We start from the raw sequence: 23,408 nt of genomic DNA, 5'->3' as shown, positions 1-23,408 counted from the left end.
AGTTTTCTAACCTGCGAAGATCACGAGTCCGCGGCACTCCTCTGTGTTGCGGAGCTTGCAGCCTCGGAGAAGCATGTTGTCCAGGTCCAGTGGGTACATCTCCCTCCTCCACTTCATGGTGCCCGTAAACTTATCCAGCCGGTTATTTGGTTCCTCGCACAAGATCATAGCTGGAGGGCAGACATGTCACTTACAGTAGTACTTAAAGTATTTTAAATGCAATAAAAATTTGTGTAACAGTATTTTTAGAAACAAGAAGAAGCTATTATACAATATACTGTGTATGTGTATATATATATATATATATATATATATATATATATATATATATATATGTATGTGTGTGTGTGTGTGTGTGTGTGTGTGTGCGCGCGCGTGTGTGTGTGTGTGTGTTTGTTTGTTTATTTATTTACACACACGCACGCACACACACTTTGCCCCCATGCCCACAGTGCTCATATTTACCATCAAAAGCCGCCAGCTGACTCTCCTCTTGAAGTCTCTCATGAGTCACCTTTGGTCCCATCTTAAACTTCAGATTAGTCTCTCTACAAGGAACACAAATAGAAAACAAACAAACATCTCAATATTTTTTCTCATTTCTTATCTTGTTCATTTTGGTTATACAGTTTACCTTCTTTATTTCCCTTTGGTTTCTCTGTTGTTATTACTAATGCGCCGTAAAGTGACTTTGGCTGTACATAAACAGGGGTGCAATCCTGGTCGTGGGGTGGCCAACGTCAGAAGGAGAAAGCTTATATACAGTTAATCAAACATAAAATCAGGTAAACACCCGACAGTTAGGGTCATCACACTGATGCTTTATATGAAAATATTAAAACGAGTCAGTTATATTATAGATATATTTGTCAGTTATTTGCTGATTGGCATTGATCCGTTTAATTACGTCGCAGTTCTTGGTCTCATCTGTATGTTGTTGTAAATGTTTTAGAAAAAATTCCTCAGTAAGGATGATTGTGATGATAATTCAGCAGAAAGAGGAAGGACTGTTGGTACGCAAGTCAACAAATAATCACAGTACAATTTGACAATATCTGAACAAAACTCTCTATTTTGGCCTTAATTTAAGCTTTAGATTATACGGGAACAGTTGGCAGCTACAGAAGACTGAAAATAAGTGAACACATCCAAAAGAACTGAAATACGGCATTTTTACTGCAAATATTTGTACACAATTTGTACAGACTATAGTTTATATATTGTGTTTTCCCCATTATGTTCAATTCAGCAAATAAACAAACAGTAACTGTGTGTTAAATTGTGTTCTCTGTAGAGGATGTGGTCACCTAGGCTACATTCACATTACCAGGTTGAAGTGCCGCGAATCCGATTTTTTGCTCTAATGTGACTCAGATCTGGTGTTTTCAGGGCTGTGTGGACACAAATCTGATGTTTTCAAATCTAACCTGAGCCACTTCAGCTACGTTCACATTACAAGCCTCATTTCTCACATTGATTTTCTGCTCAGATCTGATCTCTCTGGCTCGATGGTTCACACTTGTTTAGGTAAGAGACTCAAATCAGTCGTTAATGTGATGAACCGGCGTCCTGAAATGACCCTCATGAGCTCCTCCTACTCAGTGACGTCACGTGACTGAATCACTGCATCATCAGCATCAACGAGCAGAACGAGCTTCGCTGAGAAGATCATTAACTCTGATCAGCGCTCAGCTTCATTATTAGAGCCAGACGGAGGAGAAAAAGGTGAGATGAGCTGCTTTTCCACTGTTTACAGGCTTTAACGGCTGTTTGGCGCTGCTGCCATGGTAACGCTGAATGATGAAAGTGACTCAGGTCGGATTTGAAAAGCTGAGATTTGTGTCCACACAGCCCTGAAAGCGTCTGATCCGAGTCACATTAGATTTGCGGCACTTCAACCTGGTAATGTGAACATAACCTTTCATATGTGGTCCTAGATCGGATACGTATCCAATTCATGGCTTAATGTGATCACAATTCAGGCGCTTTTTTCCACTGCACGTGACCATCAGTGTTACCATGGCAACAGCGCTGAACAGAAGGTAAAGCCTGTAAACGGTGGAGAAGCAGCTCATCTCACCTTCTTCTCCTCCGTCTGGCTCTAATAGTGAAGCTGAGAGCTGATCAGAGTTAATGATCTTCTCAGCGAAGCTCGTTCTGCTCGTTAGTTTGTGCTGATGATGCAGTGATTCAGTCACGTGACGTTACTGAGTAGGAGGAGCTCATGAGGGTCATTTCAGGACGCCGGTTCATCACGTTAATGACTGATTTGAGTCTGTTACCTAAACGAGTGTGAACCATCGAGCTAGAGAGATCAGATCTGAGCAAAACATCTGATTTTCAGCATTGAGGCCTGTAATGTAACGCAGCATTATTTACATGTAGAAATTTGACGGTCATTTCACCAGGGATGCCCACATTTTTGCAACTCAGCTGAAACTTTTATACTTTTTTTTTTTTTTTTTTTTTTTTGAGGACTGTCTTATTCCTGAAACCATTTTATGCTCTTTACATTTACAGCATTTAGGAGCAGAAGCAGAAGTGTAGTAGCATCTGTATTGTTTATTATTTACCATCCTTAAAAGTGCCAGTAAACTTTGTGTAAAGATAACAAGTCCTGTCCCTTTATTTTGTCAATCATTTCAATGGACATTTCCACCGAGTTCACTTGTCTTTTGCCAGAGTCTGCATGGTCAGTACAATCGCAGCACAGTTGCTTCTGGGTCAGTTTATGAAACACACCCAGAATTAGACTCTGTCTCTCTGAACACGGAAACATTACAATTTCAAACAAAACCCAAAATCAATATTGACCGTTGAGGATCCTCGTCATGTTCAGCAGATCAGGAGACGTAGCAGTGAAACGTTATAGGGCCGGAAAAAACACGGCCCGATCAAAAGGCAAGAGAAAAAAAGCACGCGTGTCATGTGTGTTTGGCTTTGTGGTGTTTATGAAAACACCCACAAGTCAAACATTTGTCCATTAAGTCCATTAACTGTAGCGTTTATCTGAGCCTTTCAGCCGAGTTAAGTTCAGAGCATCCACGCTCATCAGGACAGTGGACGGAAACCATCAGTAACAGTTTATTTCAAGGCTACCTAAACATGGACATCAGAACACGTGTATAAGCCACTGAACAGCTTCTGCGCTGTAAGATGCTTGACGTTGTTATTATGTTTATTACACCACATTATAAGGCATCAATTTTAAGTAATGGAACTGGAGATCTAGTGAAGAACTAGACGACACACTGTATGAATTCTACAATTTTCATCATTTAGTCTGAAAGCTCCTTCATAGGTGTGATACAGTACATGTCTGAACATTACAACTAAATATGTCTGGGCCTTATAAGCGCTTCATAACGGTTTTATAACGGAATTAATGTGCGCTACTCAGGTTTCAGGACCCTTATGCCAATTTCAGTGTAATTCACTTCATGAAACATCTCATATTATGCTACAATTACCACAAGGGTCATAACATGTACAATGTTATTCAGTGTCTATGCATATGTTATAAAGTCTCTATTTAGGCAGCCTTTGTTAAATTAAGCGTTTCCAAATAATCAGTTTTTTCAGATCTGGGTATTTACAGTATATCATTCAGCCTTTTGCACTAAACGCACTTCTAAACCCTGTTTTAAACTTTCAACTCAAGGTTGTTTCAATTATGGGGCAGTAATGGGCTGGAGGTTAGGGAACCAGCCTCGTGACCGGAAGGTCGCCGGTTCGATCCCCAGAGCCGACAGCACATGACTGAGGTGTCCCTGAGCAAGACGCCTAACCCCCAACTGCTCCCCGGGCGCCGTGGATAGGGCTGCCCACCGCTCCGGGCAAGTGTGCTCACTGCCCCCTAGTGTGTGTGTGCTCACTAGAGTGTATGTGGTGTTTCACTTCACGGATGGGTTAAATTTCCCCATTGTGGGACTAATAAGGGTCTCTTAATTAATTAATTAATTAATTAATATTTTCAGTCATAATTCATGCAATTTAATTTTTTTTTTTCAAAGTCTCACTGCTTCAGTCCTTACCAACAACTAAGAGTTGTTTTTAAGTGATAAAAAACATCTGATGGTAAAATCTGAACTGTAGGTTGGAAAGATTCAGTTCCGACACATTTCCCCAAACGGATAAAGCTGCTGAAACGGACCTGCAAACAGAGCTGAATGAAAGAAGACTCTTACCCATCAAGTTCTGCTGTCTCCACATAGCACAGGCTGTTTGGTTCAGTGCTGGACAGTAACAGAATGTCTGCCTACATGAATTAAAACAAGAATCACTAGTTAACTTAAATCTGTAATTAATTAAGTCAAAATTAAAGCATAAATGGAATAGAGAAAGTAAATGTGAACAAGAAAAAACAAAGAAAGGGGGAAAAAAAAAAAAATCAAACACCTGGGCCCAATCCCATTTCACCCCTCGCCCCTACCACTTAGCCCTACCCCTCTGTTTTGCCTGCTCACGACTAGAGGTAAGGTGTCCTGGTGTTTGTTGAGACAGAGGGGGAGGGCAAAGGGTTAGGGCTGTATGGCTCTCCAGAAGGGGGTGTTTCAGAGTAGAAACTATGAGAAAGAAAAGAAAAACCGGCAAGACGGCTGCACAAGCGACCAAAGAAACACACAAATGTGAGAATTTTCTCCGTTAAAATTTATGACATCCACTGTATTGTCTTAGTTTTGTGTCGTTTCAACGTGCAGCAGTTACGACTTGGTGCCTCAGGCTTCAGAACAGCTGCTCCATTTAAGGTGGAATGGGAGAAATCGAACAAGACGCTGGTGAATATCTGACTTCAGCTTCACATCACTAAAAAAATTGCAGTGGGTGGTAATAAATGTCTTATTCCCCCGTCTTTGAAGGCGTATGATCCCTAAATGTAACTAAAGCCCAGCAGTGAGGAGCTGAACTTCACCCTCCTGTGCTGGCACTGCAGACGGGCAGGGTCGCCTACAGAGCGGCGCTGGTAGCTGATAATGAAGTGATGCTCTTTTATTTGAGGGTCTCATTTCATAGAGGAAGATCAACCACGACCCCTTCTAATTCAATTCCAAGGGGTAAGGTAACACTCAAAAACAAGGCGTAGGGGTAAAAATAAGGAATGGGACTGGGCCGCAGGGGTGAGGTACAGTGCCCTCCATAATTATTGGCACCCCTGGTTAAGATGTGTCAAAAGCCTTAAAATAAATTCAGTTTTTATTGTGGAAACATACTGTCACACTGAAAATTGTAGAAAAATGTAACCTTTAACTCAAGTAGAGTTTTAGGGGGAAAATAAAATCCCTGACTAAGAAATAATTTTTCTTCATAAAATCACCTGTTCCACAATTATTGGCACCCCTAACAATTCTTAGGAAATAAATGTAATTAAAGAATTTCTGTCAGTTCTACAGTAGTTTACGAAGTTAATCAAAGTATGTAGGAACATTTAATTAGTAATTCACAACACAGAGGCCATTTCTCTTCAACATGGGAAAGACAAAGGAACATAGCATTCAAGTAAGGCAGATGTGTGTTGACCTTCACAGGTCAGGCAATGGCTACAAGAAAATAGCCACTCACCTACACCTGTCCGTATCTACTGTCAGAGGAATTATTAAGAAGTTTAAAACAACTGGAACAGTGGTAAACAAGTCTGGACGAGGACGCAAGTTTATTTTGCCACCACGCACAGTGAGGAGGATGATAAGAGAAATAAAAAGTTCTCCAAAGCTCACTGTTACGGAACTGCAACAAATGGTAGCATCTTGGGGTCACGAAGTCTCCAAAACAACCATCAGACGCTATCTACACGCCAACAAGCTGTTTGGGAGGCATGCACGGAAAAAACCTTTTCTCACTCACAATCATAAACGTAAACGTTTGGAGTTTGCTAAGCAGTACTGGGACTTCAACTGGGACCGTGTGCTTTGGTCAGATGAAACAAAGATAGAGCTTTTTGGCAACAAATGCTGTAAGTGGGTCTGGCGTAACACAAGAGCTGAGTATGCAGAAAAGCACCTCATGCCCACTGTGAAATACGGGGGAGGATCAGTGATGCTGTGGGCCTGCTTTTCTTCCAAAGGCCCAGGGAACCTTGTTAGGGTGCATGGCATCATGAATGCTTTGAAATACCAGGACATTTTAAAACAAAATCTGGTGGCTTCTGCCCGAAAGCTGAAGATGGGTCGTCACTGGGTCTTTCAGCAAGATAATGACCCTAAACATATGGCAAGATCTACACAGAAATGGTTGACCACACACAGAATCAAGCTCCTCCCATGGCCATCTCAGTCCCCAGACTTTAACCCCATTGAAAACCTGTGGGGTGAGCTGAAGAGGAGAGTGCAGAGGAGAGGACCCAGGTCGCTGGATGATTTAGAGAGATTGTGCAAAGAGGAATGGTCGAAGATACCTCTTTCTGTGTTCTCCCATCTTGTGAAACATTATAGGAGAAGATTAGGTGCTGTTTTGTTGGCAAAGGGGGGTTGTACAAAGTATTAACATCAGGGGTGCTAATAATTGTGGCACACATTATTTGATGTTAAACAATTATTTCTTAATGTGGGATTTTTTTCCTACTGAATAAATGCACTTGAGATAAAGGTTGGATTTTGCTCTTTTTTCCATCGTGGTCCTATATTATTTAAAAAAACCCTCAATTTATTAGAAGCTAAAGAACACATCTTAACCAGGGGTGCCAATAATTATGGAGGGCACTGTAAATCACAGCAAATACAATTTCAGACAAATAAGACTTGAACTCCAGAAAAGAGCCCATTTTCGTGGGTCGCCTTACAGGAATGAAGTCGTTTTTCTTCAGTCGAACTACGTCACCAACTTGAATGTCCATCCACTTGGCCTCCTGAAACCTGAAACAAATGGAATGAATAGATTAATATTACATAAATATAGCAAACATTAAGCATTATAAAGCATACAGTTCTAGGTATACAGTCTGATTGGCTGAGCCAAGTTTAAAAACAGTGCAAAACTACACAATGTTCACACTTAAAGCAGAAGTCTGGGCACCCCTGGCCAGATCATAGGGTTGATTTTGTATTACATATAAAAGTCATATTTAAGTGTGTTCTCAGAAAAAGATGCGATAACTTATTTTACTTGTAAAAACTTGTAACTTCTGTTAAAACTGTTTAAACTGTATGACCACACAACTTCAATGTTGCACCTGTTAATCCGCCAAGTTAATAAAAACCTTCACGCTGAGGGAAATTCAATATCACAGTATCGTCTGAATGTAACAGGGTCTCACAGTATCTATTAATAATTAGGTTTGCATTAATAAAGTCAATGAGCCTGTGTTTCCTGAGTGCTGCTACCCTGTATTAAAAATGTCTTACAAACCTGGTGTAGCTTGTTTTGTTTAGTTTTTGTTTGCTTGTTTGTTTCATATTTCTTTTCAAGTTGTGCCAAAGGACAAAAGGGAGTCTTTCATGGTATTATAACATTAACCAGGCAGCTCATTCACAGAACGGAAAAAATGAAATGCATTATTGATTTCGTTGCTATGGTTTTAAAACGGATTTTTATTATTTTTATTTATTTATTTATTTATTTTTAATATATATTCCCAGGCCAGTGTTCAGTTGTGGCATGCACCCGCCCCCAGTGATGACGGCTGAAAGAGCTGGCAGAAAGGCGGGGCCCAAGCACTCAGCCGCAAAGCACCTCGGCGAGAACGCCGGGGAGAGAGCTGCGAGCGCGTAGGGGGTGGAGCACAGAGCCCGAGCTCCCCTGATAGACGTGAGTGACTGTCGTGGAAGGAGGATGATGCTGGTGCCGGCTACGAGAGGCACCAGAGGAAGGAGCGAGTTCCAAGCTACCCAGGCGGTCGAGCTGCCAGCGGGGGGGTGGTGACGAGGAGGTGGAGCAGCGAGCCCTCGATCCCTCTCAGCTCTGGCGCTGCCCTTACTGAGAACCAGCTCAATGCTCCAGTACAAGCTCCCAGGAGGACTGGAGCCTTTCTTCCCCTTCCCATCCCCGCTCCGACGGCGCTTGGCGCGTCCCTCTCTCCCCTCCCATCCCCGCTCCGAGGGCGCTCGGACCTCGTTTCCTTCCCCGTCCCCTCACCCCCGCCGAAGAGGTCGCCGGGCCAACGTCTGCCACCGAAGAGGTCGCCGAGGTGTGTCGCGGCTGAGTGCTCGGACCCGCCTTTCCGCTGTCATCTATATGCGCTGATCTATAACCATTACGCTAACCTACTACATTATTCAATGTTTTGAGCAATTATTATTAGAAATTAATCCAATTATTTACTCGGCATTGTTGTAATCATATATTTTGTCACGGTTTTATAACACGGTGTGTAAACTGTGGCAAAATCACGGATTCATTAAATCCTGACTTCCTATTTCACCCACCTGCCACCAAGGAGCACCTCACACTTCCTGTTGTTGATTTCTTTGTCCATCCTGTGCCGAGCCTGAGAGTAAAAGGCAGATCAAGAGAGGGTGATCAGTGGGGGGGCAATGATGAGACTTCCATACAAGATCATAGAAAGATCATAAGAGAATGAAAGATTGCAAAGTAACGTCATTATGCTTGAACAGTGCAACTCAACTACAAACAAAAATGATCAGGTTGCATGTATCTGGTTATATTTACACATCATTTTATATGATTTTGTGATACTGTAGCAAAACTTGTATCACTGTTTTGCAAACAAGACGCTGTGCACATGAATATTTATCATCATCACTACCACTATCATCATCACCATCATCATCATCATTATTATTATTAGCCAATTAACAAAAATCCTTTCACTTTATTTACTTTCTTATTCCAGTGGTAAACTCCTGACTCTATTGGTCCAGACTTTACACGCATGCTTAATAAAAACCCTGCACAATTCCTTACCAGGTCATCTATCAGGTCTTTAACAGCAGTGATGCCGAGCACCAACACTAAGGGCACCAGTGTGGTGTACCAGGGCAGCGTGGAGATTTGTGGGATGATCTAATTAAAAGGAGAAAACAGAAACATAACGGCCATCTGTTGAAATCAAATCCAAAAACTAATCTACTTGCCCTTTGTATGGTTTTATGTACCAAAAACAGTCAACATTTGTTTTTTTCATGCTCTTTCCCTACCTCTATTCATCTCTTACCGTCGCAAACTTATTTATATAGCACCTTTCATACACTGCTGTCACTCAAAGTGCTTTACAAACCAGAAAACACAGAGTTCTTTAAAAAAAAAAAGAAAAAATGAACAAGAACAGAAATAAAAAACATGATAAAAATCACCCGATTTAAAAGATCGTCATTAAAGAAACATCATTAAATTTAAAAAAAAGTAAAAAAAAATTAAAAGTCACAGTTAAGCAGGCCGGTTTTGGGTCTGTAAACAAAATAATGTCTGATGGGATGAGCTTCAGCCACTCTTTTCAGACGTGTGGTTCATTTGAAGGCTGCAATGACGCATTTGCTTCCCGACAGCCATGAACAGCACAGCGTTTAATCACTTTCCACACATCTTCCACTCACCTATAACGCTGCTGCAGACCATCTGACTCAACAACACTTCAATGAGCATGGGCGGGACTAAACTGCGGTAGACTGAATGGGTGGTCGTATCTAATTTCATGGTTGTGACATCATAACCATGACGAAATCTAAACTGGCTGTTTTTTTGCAGCTTAGTTTCCATGTATGGACAGTATGAAAGAAACCTGAACAATATTTACATGGTACATCAAAGAAAGTAAAAAAGTGCTAACACTCAAAAGGTCAGTCAAGTACCTGTAAGATGAGCAAGGCAAGGAAGTAGAGGTTGGCTGCTCTCTTAAACTGCTCGTACAGGTTCAGAGGGAGGAAGGTCAAGACGTTGTACTTATAGGTCTTGATAGCGTTTCCCTGAAAAACAATAATAAATAAAAACACATTATAAACATTAAGATTTGCTGGCACAACAGATTCAACCCTCTAATGCATGACGTTGCCTCCAGGCAACAAACCCCTTATTCCTTATTTTAGACTAACTTCCTACATATTTAACAAGAATGACAGGGTTAATAAGGGGAAGTGTTCAAATAAGTCAGTAAAAAGCATGTACTTGGTCATACTGTCTGTTAGTGGACACCTTTAAACCTCTTATTTAACATTCAGTATCTTTTTTTGTTATGAGAATTTGCAGAAGAATGTTTGTTGCCTAGAAGCAACAGTGGAATGGATTTAACCAGTCACAAAGCCAGATCGCACCACATCAGGGAACACGGGTCTATATCATATCTTCCCATTGTCGCACAATGTTGCCTCAGGGCAACATACCCTGAAAGGACCCCTGCATACATTATTATTAAAAAAAAAAAGTTATGAAATTTAATAAATCAGGTTGATTTTATGCAAGAATAGTGAATCGAATTAGTTTTTTCAATTGCTCTCATAATGCATGGAGTAGAGGCTTAAGGTTAATTGCATCGAAAGCATTTACATAATTAAATTGCTATGATGTAAACAAAGTCATTCAGAGTGGTGGTGATAGGAACCAGACATCTGAAGAGTTTAATACCTCTAAAAGCTACACAGAGTTATTACATGCGAATGGTTATGAATATTTGACATCTCATGTCTGAGACACTGTTTTATGCCCGTTTTTGAGATTTTGGCCTTTTTTTTTTGTTTTTTTTTAAATCTATTCATGTTGGACAGGTACACGCAGGCGGTCATAAGAAAAATAGTCCCAAAAGAAAAGACCTTTTTTCAGCTTTTCCACTATTTTACCATCATCGACGTTACATATAAAACTCAGAACACACGTGACGATTCATTGGTGGTTTTGGAAAGTAAATAAAATGTCTATATCTGTGTTGTAGACCTCATGACCCCTGGTTCCCATCACCACCACTGTAAAGAAAAGTTTCTCTACAACAAACTATTTCACATTAAACACTCTTCCACTTCCACTTTTTGGTGTAGCCGAGTCAAAGTTACTGTCTTACAGCACTGTCAGGATGATCTGCTACCACAGAGGAGGATCAGGGAAGCAGGAACATCTGCCCTTACCAGGAAATAGAAACAGTCAGTCCCTGAGCCACAGTGAACTGTGTCTATCAGTCTTTATGAAACCGCATTTTTCCTCCACCACTGACATCTTTGTCCAGTAACTCAGACTTATCTACCCTGTCTTATTCTCTCTGGCTCGCTCTCTCAAACAGACCTTATCCTTAAATGAGGGAGTTTACACGCACTTACAATCCGATAACTGCGGAAAATCTGATTCAGTAATCCGATCAATGCGTTTACACACACTTACAATCCGATAACTGCAGAAAATCTGATTCAGTAATCCGATCAATGCGTTTACACGCACTTACAATCCGATAACTGCAGGAAATCAGATTCAGTAATCCGATCAACGCGTTTACACACACTTACAATCCGATAACTGCAGAAAATCTGATTCAGTAATCCGATCAATGCGTTTACACACACTTACAATCCGATAACTGCAGAAAATCCGATTCAGTAATCCGATCAATGCGTTTACACACACTTACAATCCGATAACTGCAGGAAATCCGATTCAGAAATCCAATCAATGCGTTTACACACACTTACAATCCGATAACTGCAGGAAATCCGATTCAGTAATCCGATCAATGCGTTTACACACACTTACAATCAGATAACTGCAGAAAATCTGATTCAGTAATCCAATCAATGCGTTTACACACACAATCCGATAACTGCAGAAAATCTGATTCAGTAATCCGATCAACGCGTTTACACGCACTTACAATCCGATAACTGCAGGAAATCCGATTCAGTAATCCGATCAATGCGTTTACACACACTTACAATCAGATAACTGCAGAAAATCTGATTCAGTAATCCGATCAACGCGTTTACACGCACTTACAATCCGATAACTGCAGGAAATCCGATTCAGTAATCCGATCAATGCGTTTACACACACTTACAATCAGATAACTGCAGGAAATCCGATTCAGTAATCCGATCAATGTGTTTACACGCACTTACAATCCGATAACTGCAGGAAATCCGATTCAGTAATCCGATCAATGCGTTTACACACACTTACAATCCGATAACTGCAGGAAATCCGATTCAGAAATCCGATCAATGCGTTTACACACACTTACAATCCGATAACTGCAGGAAATCCGATTCAGTAATCCGATCAATGCGTTTACACACACTTACAATCAGATAACTGCAGAAAATCTGATTCAGTAATCCAATCAATGCGTTTACACACACAATCCGATAACTGCAGAAAATCTGATTCAGTAATCCGATCAACGCGTTTACACGCACTTACAATCCGATAACTGCAGGAAATCCGATTCAGTAATCCGATCAATGCGTTTACACACACTTACAATCCGATAACTGCAGGAAATCCGATTCAGTAATCCGATCAATGTGTTTACACGCACTTACAATCCGATAACTGCAGGAAATCCGATTCAGTAATCCGATCAATGCGTTTACACACACTTACAATCCGATAACTGCAGGAAATCCGATTCAGTAATCCGATCAATGCGTTTACACACACTTACAATCCGATAACTGCAGGAAATCCGATTCAGTAATCCGATCAATGCGTTTACACACACTTACAATCCGATAACTGCAGGAAATCCGATTCAGTAATCCGATCAATGCGTTTACACACACTTACAATCCGATAACTGCAGGAAATCCGATTCAGTAATCCGATCAATGTGTTTACACGCACTTACAATCCGATAACTGCAGGAAATCCGATTCAGTAATCCGATCAATGCGTTTACACACACTTACAATCAGATAACTGCAGGAAATCCGATTCAGTAATCCGATCAATGCGTTTAAACGCAATTACAATCTGATAACTGCAGGAAATCTGATCAACGCGTTTACATGCACTTACAATCTGATAACTGCAGGAAATCTGATCAACGCGTTTACATGCACTTACAATCTGATAACTGCAGGAAATCTGATCAACGCGTTTACATGCACTTACAATCCGATAATCAGATAATGGGGAAACTCCAGGTCTACACAAGTCAGACAGTAATCAGATTTCTGGTTTGGAACTGGCAAAAACTCACAGAAGATGTGACATGAACATAATGTAAAACTTCATGCGCCACTTTACCTGAAAATATGAACATACGTCATATAGAAGATGAATTCAATTTGAATCCTTCATTTCGTCGAGAATTTATTTGATTTCAACGTCGCTCCAGAAGTGTAACACTGCCTGCACATTTCTAGTCCTTCAGCCTGTTTTCATGCATGCGCAGACTGACAAATTGGAAAGAAATCAGAGTAAGAGCTTAAAATCTGATTACTGAGCTAAAACCCAGCTCCCTTTGTCAGATCAGATTTCTTAATCAGATTTCTAAATTGGAGTGTTTGCATGACCATTTGAATAATCAGATAAGTGCAGAAAATCCAATTATGATTAGATTATTGAGTGCATGTAAACACACAATGACTGAGCATGTTGGGAATAAATATTATATACATATTAAAGTGGAATTCACCGAATTTCTTAATCTCTGAAAAATAAAGGTGGCAAAAAAAGGTTTAAGGTTTTGGTCGAGAGCTATATGCTTAAACTAAGAAGCTTCATTTTTAGCCAATTTTTTTTATTTAGGGTAAATTTTTTAAATAAAAATCTTGGAATAAAATGAAGTAACAATTGGTAGATTCTCTGAATCAGAGTTTCATCAGTGTTGGAACAAAGCTACGCTTTCATATAAAGCAACGTTTACAGTCTTAAGCACTGTTACACGACATGGTTATGAATCCGGCGTCTGATCTCTGGGACGTTGCTTAGCAATAATTTTTGAAGGTTTTTGCCTAAGATGTATTTCTCTCCTTTATGCACCATGTTGCCTCGGTGGCTCGGTCCTGCCGCTTTGGGCTGTACAACATCAGACAGATACGGCCGTTTCTAACACAACGAGCCACCCAACTCTTGGTACAAGCAGTGGTCATCTCACGCCTCGACTACTGCAGTGCCATACTGACGGGCCTCCCGGCCTGTGTTGTAAAACCGCTGAAGATGGTTCAGAACGCTGCAGCGAATCTGGTCTTTAACCAACCAAAACGGGCGCATGTCACCCCACTGCTCATTGAGCTCCACTGGTTACCGGTTGCTGCTCCTATCAAATTTAAAACTCTTACGATTGCCTACAAGGTGTTAACAGAGCAGGCTCCTTCCTACCTGCACTCGCTCCTAAAGGCTTACAGCACCGCCCGGCCGCTGCGATCCTCCAATGAACGTCGCTTAGCTTTGCCAAACAGTCACACAAAGCAATCGAGACTGTTCTCATACTTGATTCCCCAATGGTGGAACAAGCTACCTTCCACTGTCAGAGCAGCGGCGTCCCTCGCTATGTTTAAGAAACTTCTGAAGACGGAGCTCTTCAGGGAGCACTTGCTCTAATCGTCTCTTGCAATCTAACCACTACCAACCTCATCTCCTTCTTGCCCTCCTTCCCTTCTCTACCCCGCTATTACCCTTTGGCCTCCTTTAAGGCCTGACTATGCTTGTTCTATGTACCACATTATTTGTAAGTCGCTTTGGATAAAAGCGTCTGCTAAATGTAATGTAATGTAATAATGTAATCTTTTAAGACTATCCGTGGAGCACCTGCAGGGTGTTATAAGGCAAAACAGTCTTAAAGACTTATTTTTTCAGATTTATCACTATTTTATCATCATCAACATTACACATAAAAGCTCAGACGACTCGCATAGCTTCATTGGTGGTAAATAAAGTGTCTGTATCTGTGTTGTAGACATTGTGACCCCTGGTTCCCATCACCACCACTGTAAGGAAATCTGAGTCTGTAAGTTTCTTTACAGTGAACCATTTCACACCAAACCCCTCCGAATGACGGCGGATAGTTGACCATTTAGAAAAAAATACCTTTTAACGCCGTTTTATACTTTGAAAACCTAATCTGCCCCTTACATCATGCAGGATGTGTAGGAAATAATATATTATATATTATTATAATAAATAATAAAATCTTGTCACAAGACCGGTAGGCAAAAGTTTGAGCACCCCTGGTCAAATGACGTTTTTGATCATTTTCTAAGTGTTAATAAGTTAACACATCCTCTATAGAGAACGTGTCAAAACGGCATTTTTCTGCAAGTTTGCTGAATTTAACGTTTGTCATGACTTTCGCACATCACATTTTAGGCTTTCTTATGCGAGATTCAGCACAGAAACAGTAACTGTGCATTAAAATGTGCAGAGGTGTGTTCTCTGTAGAGGACTATTCACTTTCCCCTCTTAGAAAGTCAACAGATGCAATTTGACTTTAGCACACACGGTTAGAAATAAAGGATCTGTGCAGGAACATCTTTCGTTCATCAAGGTACAAACAGTGTAAATGTTCCCTCAGAGCTCCAGCAGTGAATTTCAGGTCTGACTGTGGACCTTAAATCAGTTTCTCCAGGTGAAAAGTTGGTATTTGTACCTTTTTAATAACTGAAAGTTTTAAAACAGATCAGTAGAGTAAAAGCCTGGAGGCGAGGCGGGGTGAGTGGAGTCAGTCCAGCTTAGAACAGATCATTTGAGTGGATTATGGTTCAGTTATGTTCCCTGACTGAAGGTCATGAGATGATCGAACACAGTGACAAGCGGTCCCACCCTAGTAACTATCCAGTTACGTCCATAAAGTTATTACTTCAACACAAGGTTTGGCTCTGAAATAACCTGCCGGTATCACCAGCTTGCTGTGGGTGGGAACTAGACCCGACAGTCTGCAGGCTACAGTGAAGATCATAAGAGATGCAGAACAGATGATAAGAGATGAATAGAGAGAAGGATGACGTCTCTTATTTCCTCCACAGAGGAGAGTCTGACGCTAGAGATTCCAGTGTCACATGCTGCAGCAAGCAGGAAGAAAACAGACGAAAAGAGTCTAAAGAGTGACTCAACGTAACCGATCTTCATCCCAAATATACGACACTGAAGCCCAGGTACCCTCAGCTGTCTTCACCACACTGACCCACTTCCAACAAAGCACTACGACAAATATAGCAGTGCTGAGAAACACTATAGGGGGGTTGTGGTTCCACCAAATGTCAAAGGAAGAATGCGCCAACACGGAAACGCTCATATACCCCAGCTCTGATTAATCTGATCACTGCCAAACTCTACAACAAGCACAGCTCAGTGTCCTTGATCAAGAAACTGCACATCTTTGGAAGTAGGCCACTTCCAAGGAACTGAGAAGGGAGCCAATCAGACTAACAGCAGCAAAGCTGCATGAGTAACTGATCATGGAGAAGCAATACTGCAATACCTGTGGACATGAGAAAGACCCTTCATAAGTACTGAGATGGTACACATACAGTATCTGTACGCCAGCCTTCAGGGTTAAAAGGATGAATCAGCAGTTCTACATAAACTCCAGCTTTCAATCTATTGATAAATCTGCATTAGAACGACCAGCAGAGCTTTATCTTACTGTAAAGGAGGATTATTTTATTTTTACCTACAAATCTAATTCTGCTGTGGAGCCACAACAGGGAAGCCACATGTTGCTGAGATCTGTGTGTTGCAGACCACTGTCCAGAGTCGAGGGGGTGTTGGAAGAAGAATCGGCGTCTGTGTCCTCACAGGGACATCAGCCGGCATGCAAATCTGACCTTAAACAGTGCACTCTAGCAAGTGTTGCTGGTTTAAACAAGGAAAAGCTCTGCTGTGCTGTATGTGACATGCTTGGCTTCATACAGGCACAAACCACCATCCCCCACATGCTTTACCTCGCATGTTCCACAAACAAACACGTTTTGGTTTCGTTCGGGAAGCTGAGGCAGATTTTTCCATGGAAACAACTGAAGATAAAGCGCATACTTACTGAGTATTTGCTCTTCTTAAAGCACAGAAAGGACTTCTTCTTGAATTCTGGAAGTTTGCAAAAGTCTCGGTCGTTCACTTTGACTTGCCATCCAGCTTCTGCAATCGAGAGATCAAAAGTAAAATCGTCTAAGTGGTTCAAATACAGTGGTGGACAGTAACTGAGTAACTGAGTAAATGTAATTCGTTTCTGTACTTTAGTATTTTTCCGTGTATCTGTACTGAAGTTTTTTCATTTCTGGGCGACTTTTTCCTTTCACTCCACTACATTTCAGAGTCTAATATCCGACTTTTTCCTCCTACATTCTGAGACATCTGTCGTTCCTTTTGGTTTCTGTGTGTATAAAAACGTAACATGTCAAAACGAAAGAAGCGCAAAGCCAGAGCACCAATCAGGGCCCAGCGGTCACTTTGTTTAGAGCTGGTTTTGACCTGTTGGTCATACCGACCCAGTGCAGCACGCGGTTCAACGTCAGCGCAGCAGCGTAAAACTTTGGGAGAGTCTGTTCAACATAAATGATGAACTAACCTAACTTTGTGTAAATAGAGCTCAATATAGAAATATGTCCACATATGCAGTCGAGACTGACGCGGCTTTTTTCTGAATTTCTACAAACACCGTTTCATTTTATAGTAAATGAGTTTGGGCTGGTTTATGTTTATGAACAGACGCCTACAGATCAACATAGTAAAGGAGCTCATCTGTGATCCTGAGTTTAAAGCCAGTTTTTATTCAACTTAAACTTGGAACTAAGTTGTAAATAAATCTGAAACTGAAACTTTGCTTGTGTGTAAAAAGTGATTTCAGAGCCACTCGGTTCTCCCTGATGGAAACTGTTTACCTTCAGTGTTTTGTGCTTCTGATCATTTTAATAGACGTCAGCGTCACTAATTAATGACGTTCTATTAAAAGACTGGTTTACCAAGAGAGACGCTGGAGGACTTTCACCTGAAATGAGTTCATGAAGCCAGTCTGGTTATAAAAATGATAACAGGACATCAGAGCCAGAATTACTCTTTTAGTACTTTTACTTTATACTTAAGTACATTTGAAGGGAAATACTTTAGTACTTTTACTCAAGTGGAGGTCTAAAGGGAGGAACTTCTACTTTTACTTGAGGAATATTTTACCTTGGGCGTCTCTACCTTAACTCAGGTACCTTATTTGTGTACTTCGTCCACCACTGTTCAAACATTCACAAATGGCAGGAGAAAAAGGTCAGAAACTAGAATGTGGTGAATGCAACAGAAACACATTCAAAACATTACACTCACTAGACGCTACCGTGATCCCAAAGCCATAGAAATAAAGGTTGAATGACCACAGATGTGATGTCCAGCAAAGCAAGAAGGCCATGACCTGCAGTGATGTTGTCAAATTTTACACCACAAAGCAATAAGCATAATGAGCGAAGCTTATGCCACTAATAACATGGTTTTTTAATTATTTGGGTCATTATCTTCAAATATATCCCAGCAAATCAGACTTTAAAATCAGAACCACCCATTTCAGCTTGCTGTGTTGAATCTGTTGAGTTCTATAACAGTTTAAAGCATAAAATACTTAATTTTTAAGACTTCCTCCTGAATCATACCTCAATAAAGGGCTAATAAAATCAATAAAGTCAAATTCTCGCTCTCCCTCTCTCTGTAAGTCCTGTGTGTCAAACCCAAGGCCTGCTGGCCAGATCAGGCCCACAACACAATCCTATCCAATATAAGCCAATGTGCTCTACTACACTCCCCAGCATGCACTGCAATGTAATGTGTGCCCAACTCTCCTACGTCAACAACAGAATATGGGACAGCAGTTACACCTCAATCCTACCAAATTCCACACCGGTCATATCACCAAATGCACTAGTGGCATTCAGCTGCAGTTCAGCCAGTATAAGCACCCAATGTCAGCTCAGCAGCTCAGAAACAGCCCAAGTGTTAAAGAAAGATGCCAGAGGTCTAATTCAAGCACATAGGTAGGTTTGAAAGGCTGAGCTGCTGCAGACATTTAAATGTTTGATATTTCAAGAATTCATGCATGATTTCAACTGGCGACCTGTCCAGGGTGTATCCTGCCTTCCGCCCGAAGACTGCTGGGATAGGCTCCAGCACCCCCCGCGACCCTGACAGAGAAGTGGCTTGGATGGATGGATGGATGGATGGATGGATGGATGGATGGATGGATGGATGGATGGATGGATGGATGGATGGATGGATGGATGGATGGATGGATGGATGGATGGATGGATGGATGGATGGATGGAAGTTACAGGTTGCTCTTTCAGTGCTGCTGCCCCCAAACTCCAAACAAGAATTCTCTAACTTCCACTCTTCATAATTGCTCTTCTCTGTCTTCCTTAAAATCCCTGCTAAAAACTTCCCTTTTCCTCTCTGTAGTCTTAATTTTTTTTTTTTGATGAAGACCAACATTTTTTGACGTCCTTGGGTTTGTGAAAGGCGCCATATAAATTGAACTTAATATTATTACTATTATTATTACTATTATTATTATAGCACATAGCTCATGGATGAATTGAGATTTTTTAAAGGCCCCTTTAGCGGTTGAGTTCACCACCCTTGCTCTAAGCTCTAAGTCATAGAACCCAACAGATCAGAGTCAGACGGTTTCCCAAAAACAGCTGAGAATAAAACAAATACTGCATAAACAGATGGTTTTCTTCCTGTCAATGTGCAGCCTGTGAGGTTAACAGGTACAGTAAGGATCTCTTTGGTGTCAGCTTAAAGGGCCCATATCCTACCATTTTCTTGGGTTTTAATTTTTTTCCCCACTTATGAGGTTATTTGGCTTTACAGAGCAAAGACAGTCATAATCCATTTTTCTCTTGATTCATCAGAATTAAACAGCCTGTTTTTCTTGGTATGTTTTGGAACAATGTTTACAAACTACATTAAATGAGAAAAAAGTGAGGAAAATGAGTTTTTCTTTAAGAGAAGACAATTAGTCCAATCTAATACAGTGATATCTGTGAAATATCACGATTTCATGTCATTAGTAACGAACGGCACTAAAGAGAGTGACGCACCAGGCTCTGCTGCTGGGACGGTCGGCTGCACCTCCTCTTCATCTTCATCCTGCTCCAACTCGTCATCAGTCTCATCATCACTGTACGGCACGACCTCATCATCCGGCCCCAGGGAATCCAGGGAGTCCGCACGCGGCCGACTCATCCTGAGAGAGTTCACACACTACAGGGGAGGGAGAGAGAGAGAGAGAGAGAGAGAGAGAGAGAGAGAGAGAGAGAGAGAGAGAGAGAGAGAGAGAGAGAGAGAGAGAGATTTGACTTCAGTGATTTTATAAGCCCTTCATTTAAGTGCATTTCAGGAAGAACGAATGAATGAATGACCGAGTGAAAGAATGGCAAGTGGAACAAAACACTAAAACAGAAGAACAAAAGACAACAGAAAAAGAGAAACTGAGAAAGAAAAGATTTATAGAAAGGAAAAACAAGAAAAGAAAAAAGTAAAAACAAAAAGAAAGAAAATAAGCAAGAATAAATGAGAGAACAAATGAAAGCAGGAACAAAAGAAAACAAAAAGGAACAAATTAAAGTAAAAACAGACCAAAGAAAGAAAGACAGAGAGGAAAAGAAATATGGTTCTTAATTTTAGACAAAAGAAAGAAAAAAGAAAGAAAGAAAGAACGAAAGAAAGAAAGACAGAACGAAAGAAAGAAAGACAGAACGAAAGAGAAAGAAAGAAAGAAAGAAAGAAAGAAAGAAAGAAAGAAAGAAAGAAAGAAAGAAAGAAAGAAAGAAAGAAAGAAAGAAAGAAAGAAAGAAAGAAAGAAAGAAAGAAAGAAAGAAAGAAAGAAAGAAAGAAAGAAAGAAAGAAAGAAAGAAAGAAAGAACGAAAGAGAAGGAAAGCAGAGGAAGACGCCCAGTGACGCAGGAGATGAGTGCAGCTCTTACAGCCTTTCACAGTCTGCGTTCAGCTGAGCTCGGAGTAAAGAGCCGCTCCGCTTCCTCCATATAAATCTACTGTACGGCAACACGGAGGCCCAACTCTGAGAAGTGAATCAGCTGCTTAATCTCCTCTCACACGCCCAAATGTGCACACTGAGCTCCACACGCTTACGGCAAGCCAGAGAGACTGACTCCAAAACAGCTGCCGCATCCAGCATGTGACATCACCTCACCTCACCGAGCAGAGCGCAGACCATGAGACGGTTCAGCGTTCACGTAGAGCCAGATTACAGAACACACTGTACGGCAGGACTTTCTCAGGCTTTCACAATCAACAGAGGAACTAATATCACAAAGCTGAATGACAAGCCATCAGCTTTACTGCGTTCCTATTACTAATCCTGGACCTTTTTATCTATATGCTTCATTGACGGCTACTAAAGCTCTGAAACCGTGACTTGGCAGACGAGGCAAAAATGACGACATCATCTATTTGTCTGGAAAGAAGACCGTTACAGTTACAGCCTCATACGACGCCCAGCTTCTGAATGTAGCTTATGAAATATGAAAGTCATGAAGAACACGACGAAGTGCGTTTTGGAACCACCGGTGGTCTCAAGGAGTTGAAGAGGTTAATGGTTCTAGACTTGGACCTGCAGCTCTGCACTCTTAAAAAACGGCTTTTTTGAGCAACGCCAAAGAAGAACCACCTTAGTACCCAAAAGAATCACTGGCCTCAAGCACCAACATCTTCCTAAGCTCTTTTTTTTAATGTTCATTAGGATGCCCTGTGATGGACTGGCGACCTGTCCGGTGTGTGTCCTGCCTTTCGCCCAGTGACGGCTGGGATAGGCTCCAGCACCCTCCGCGACCCAGAGGGAGAAGCGGCTTAGATGATGTGGGTTCGTTAAGAAGGTTCTGAGAAAAAGCCTACGTCAGATTCAAGATGCGTTCCTGACCCGCGGAGCTGTTTTGGGCTCTTGAGCGCGTTTAGATTCTGTTCTCACCCAAGAACAAATCCCAAATAAGAACACACTTCACAAAAACTGTGCAAGATGGTTTTTAAGAAGAAATTACCACTTAAGAACTGTTAAAAATGAGGCCCCATGTTTATAAATGAGATTTGAGCATTTAAACATTTCTTCACACACACATCTCACATGCAAAAATGGTTCTCCACCATCTCTAGGGAACCAAACGGTTCTTCTATGGCAGCATGCAAACAACCATTCCTGGCACCTTTGGTTTCAAGAGCGCGGGAAACCCCTACGATTCAGTTTTCATACATTTCTGCGTAATTAAGCGGCTATGATGTAAACACCCACCCACGTGGTTTGGTGTGAAATGCTCCAGCAGCGGAGGTGATGGGAACCAGACGTCTTAATGCCTCAAAGCCCTCTCACAGAACATTATTACACCAAATGGTTATGAACATGCTGCCTGATTCCTGGGAAACTGTTTCAAGGTAGTGTTTGGCTTGAGATATACTTTTTAATATCCACTTATTGCAGAGAGGAACCTGTACACTCTCAGAAAAAGAGGTATGACACGGTCACTGTGGTGGTACCCTCAGCGGTACATCTCAGTACCTTCACTCATGGAACATATCTGTACCATAATCCACTGAAATGATATTTCCTAAGATGTACTGACTCCACACGCCTCGTCTCTTCGCCAGACTTTTTATTAAATGGCTCTATTTTTAAAAAATAAGTAGTTTATAAAAAGATACAAATATCTACTTTTCCAGTGGGAAGTATTTATTTAAGGCACACAATTGGACCTTAAGACCACTGTTGTGCCTTTGAGGGACCGTTTACACTGTTTGTACCTTGATGAACGAATCATGTACCTTTATTTCTAACAGTGTAGGGCATGATAAAAGCTAAACAGCCACCAAAAAGAACTTATTTTTCACATTCGCCACATATAAGAACTCGTCTAGGTTCACTGGTGGTTCTGGATGGTGATTAAAGTGTCTGTATTTGTGCTGTAGACATTGTGACTCCTGGTTCCCATCACCACCACAGTAAAGACACCAGAGTTTAAGTCTCTCAACAAGGAACCGTTTCACTTCTGTTTACAAACGTTCGAGTACACGGATACTGACGACAGATCTGTGGCCGCTTTCCCAGATCCAGGTGAAGACTAAGCCTAGACTAAACAGGAGCTTTAATAGTTTAGGTCAAGACTGGGTTTTAATTATTGTCCAAGAAGCCACTTCTGTGATGTGGTTCTCTCTTCATGCAGCCGCGGGCAATTGCGGGAGTCCTGGGAGCGGCGTTTGTTTGTCTTTTCATTCAAGCCTCCCATTCAAATTCAGCAAATCCAGATGTTAACTCTGCGCTGCACAGACACGCAGGACAACACAGATGTTTGCCAGTTGTATCTGTGGATATTTTGTCAGAGAGGCTGTTGCTCTGGGTTTGAATCGGTTGTCTGAGACGTTAAAGATCAGGAGAGAGTTCAGCTCGGTTTTATGCCTAAAGCAGGATCTCAGGCTCGTCCGCGCTCCAGCACAGTAAACATGTCAGGAATGTACATGTCTGTTCACTCCGCCGCACGCACACACACACACACACACACACACACACACACACACACACACACACACACACACTCGCACACCTGCTGGCTTCCCAGGTA

At 41.4% G+C, this 23,408-nt stretch overlaps 1 protein-coding gene across 1 annotated transcript in view; it reads right to left on the bottom strand.

Moving 5' to 3' along the window:
• The window catches only part of atp8b1 (ATPase phospholipid transporting 8B1), a 72,749-nt gene that overhangs the window by 25,948 nt on the left and 23,393 nt on the right, over window positions 1-23,408 (bottom strand). The window contains exons 2-10 of the mRNA XM_037545777.1: window positions 19,884-20,046; window positions 16,844-16,941; window positions 9,741-9,854; window positions 8,857-8,955; window positions 8,358-8,419; window positions 6,776-6,848; window positions 4,188-4,258; window positions 466-548; window positions 12-170 (exon numbers count right to left, since the gene is read on the bottom strand). Coding sequence (XP_037401674.1) covers window positions 12-170; window positions 466-548; window positions 4,188-4,258; window positions 6,776-6,848; window positions 8,358-8,419; window positions 8,857-8,955; window positions 9,741-9,854; window positions 16,844-16,941; window positions 19,884-20,028 — 904 coding nt within the window. The 5' untranslated portion in view covers window positions 20,029-20,046. The remainder of the gene's footprint in view (window positions 1-11; window positions 171-465; window positions 549-4,187; window positions 4,259-6,775; window positions 6,849-8,357; window positions 8,420-8,856; window positions 8,956-9,740; window positions 9,855-16,843; window positions 16,942-19,883; window positions 20,047-23,408) is intronic.

This window comes from Pygocentrus nattereri, chromosome 16 (assembly GCF_015220715.1).
Source record: "Pygocentrus nattereri isolate fPygNat1 chromosome 16, fPygNat1.pri, whole genome shotgun sequence".
NCBI classification, from domain to species: Eukaryota; Metazoa; Chordata; class Actinopteri; order Characiformes; family Serrasalmidae; genus Pygocentrus; species Pygocentrus nattereri.
Note: the sequence above shows the minus strand (reverse complement) of the source record. Positions and strands in the feature narration are given on the sequence as shown.